Source organism: Carlito syrichta, unplaced genomic scaffold (genome assembly GCF_000164805.1).
Source record: "Carlito syrichta isolate Samal-C Ts95f unplaced genomic scaffold, Tarsius_syrichta-2.0.1 Scaffold309812, whole genome shotgun sequence".
NCBI lineage: Eukaryota > Metazoa > Chordata > Mammalia > Primates > Tarsiidae > Carlito > Carlito syrichta.
Genome location: NW_007253908.1, coordinates 352,250 through 354,281, shown reverse-complemented (window position 1 = coordinate 354,281; position 2,032 = coordinate 352,250). Strand labels below are relative to the sequence as shown.

General features: G+C 48.5%; 1 protein-coding gene across 1 annotated transcript in view; it reads right to left on the bottom strand.

Moving 5' to 3' along the window:
• The window catches only part of LOC103270352 (small EDRK-rich factor 1), a 6,044-nt gene extending 4,012 nt beyond the window's left edge, over window positions 1–2,032 (bottom strand). The window contains exons 1-2 of the mRNA XM_008067884.1: window positions 1,952–2,032; window positions 1,122–1,230 (exon numbers count right to left, since the gene is read on the bottom strand). Coding sequence (XP_008066075.1) covers window positions 1,122–1,230; window positions 1,952–1,958 — 116 coding nt within the window. The 5' untranslated portion in view covers window positions 1,959–2,032. The remainder of the gene's footprint in view (window positions 1–1,121; window positions 1,231–1,951) is intronic.

Here is a 2,032-nt window from a genome sequence, read left to right as displayed (position 1 = left end):
CACTCCAGTCTGGGTGGCAAAGTGAGACTCCAACCAAAAAAAAAAAAAAAAAAAAAAGAAAATGTATCTTGGCTGGGTGCAGTGGCTCACATCAATAAGCCCAACACTTTGGGAGGTGGAGGTGAGAGGACTGCCTGAGCTCAGGGGTTCGAGACCATCTTGAGTAACATGGCGAGACCTCGTCTCTCTGCAATAAGTAAAAAAATAGTGGTGCATGCCTGTTGTTCCAGCTACTTGGAAGGCTGAGGAAAAAGGATCGCCTGAACCCAGGAGGTTGAGGCTGCGGTGGCCATGAGCATGCCACTGCATTCCAGCCTGAGTGACAGAGTGAGACTCCAACTCAAAAAAAAAAAAAAAAAAAAAAAAAAAGAAAGAAAATGTATCTTAGCTGGGTGTGGTGGCTCATCCTGTAATCCCAGCACTTTGAGAGGCAAAGAAGAGAGGACTGCCTAAGCCCAGGGGTTCGAGATCAGCCTGAGCAACATGGCGAGACCCTGTCTTTACAATAAATAAAATAATTAGTTGGGCGTGGTGGTACATGCCTGTAGTTTCAGCTACTTGGAAGGCTGAGGCAGAAAGATTGCCTGCGCCCAGCAGGTCGAGGCTGTGGTGGCTGTGAGCATGCCACTGCATTCTAACCTGGGCGACAGTGAGATTCCAACTCAAAAAACAAAAAGAAAGAAAGAAAATGTTGTATCTCAGTTGGACGTGGTGGCTCACACCTGTAATCTCAGCACTTTGGGAGGTGGAGGTGAGAGAATTGCCTGAAACCAGCCTGGGCAGCTTGGTGAGACTCTGAATCTACAATAAATAAAAAAATTAGCCAGGCACAGTGGTGTGTTAAGTTACTTTGCTGAGCAAAGTTCTTATGGTTGTGGAGCAGCTGCATGACATTCTCTGCAAAACATAAGTTTTGAGCTTTCAATTTTTCATCCATTGGTTAGGATAATAACTACCCCATATGGTTTCAGTATGCCCAACACAAAACATATTCATAACTGGTACCCCTTTCTGCAGGTTAGGCCCAATTCTATAAGTGTTTTTAAAAAAGCTTGTCATTCTCCAAAATGTGGCTGCAATCATAATGTCAGTGAGTTGAGAATTCTACCAGTACTACTTACCTCTGCTTTCTTTGAGAGGTAGTCAAGCTATCCTCTTTTCTTTTTCCTTTGCTAATTTCTTGGGTTTTCTTCATGTTTTTCTGGCGGGCAAGTTCTCGTTGATTTCCACCTACAACAAGAAACAGTCATACTCTTTTCCCATCTTCAAAATTATTAAAAATTCTGTTAAAGGGCCTTCTTTAAAAGCATCTGAAGTTTGCATTTGAATAGATAAGGCAGCAGAGTACTGCATTGGTGTTCCCAGATCTGTGGACAAGGAGAGGAAGCTTAAACACAAACACTTAAAGACTTAAGAGTATTATCATACCAATCTAGGTGTTCGTTAGCTATGAACACCAGATCTTTTAACAGGTATTCCAGCCATCTACCTGGGCCAGTATTCCAAAATACGTCCTGGCTTTTGAGGGTTGTGGGTGGAGAGAGGAAGCTGGATACACGGAGGTCACAAGTTCGGCTCAGCACGATTCGATCATGACCTCCGAGGGCCAAACGAAAGGAACTAGGGAGGGGATTCAGAGGAACTCCGGGTCCTCATTAGGCCTTGAGACTTTAGGTACAGCTATAAACCGCCTCCAAACAAGGGCCTCTCCCGGGGGTGTGTTCTTTACGTGCAAACTCGCACCTGAGCGGCCGGCACCTGTCTGGCCTGAGAGGCGGAACCGTCGCAACCGTGACCTCCCCAGCTGATGGAAGCTGGGGTCCCCGCCCTGCCGGACCCCAGACCGGTCTCCAGCCAGCCCCGTCCCCCGCCGGCCGCGCCCCCGCGCTGGGTTCAGTGCGAGGCTCCCTCGCCGGACGTTCCCGTCCCCCACGCCCGTCCGCACACTCACGGGCCATGCCGACCACCGGACGGAGCCTGGAAGGGAGCAACTAGAAAGAGCAACAGCTCGCGGCCAGCTCCGCAGCCGTCG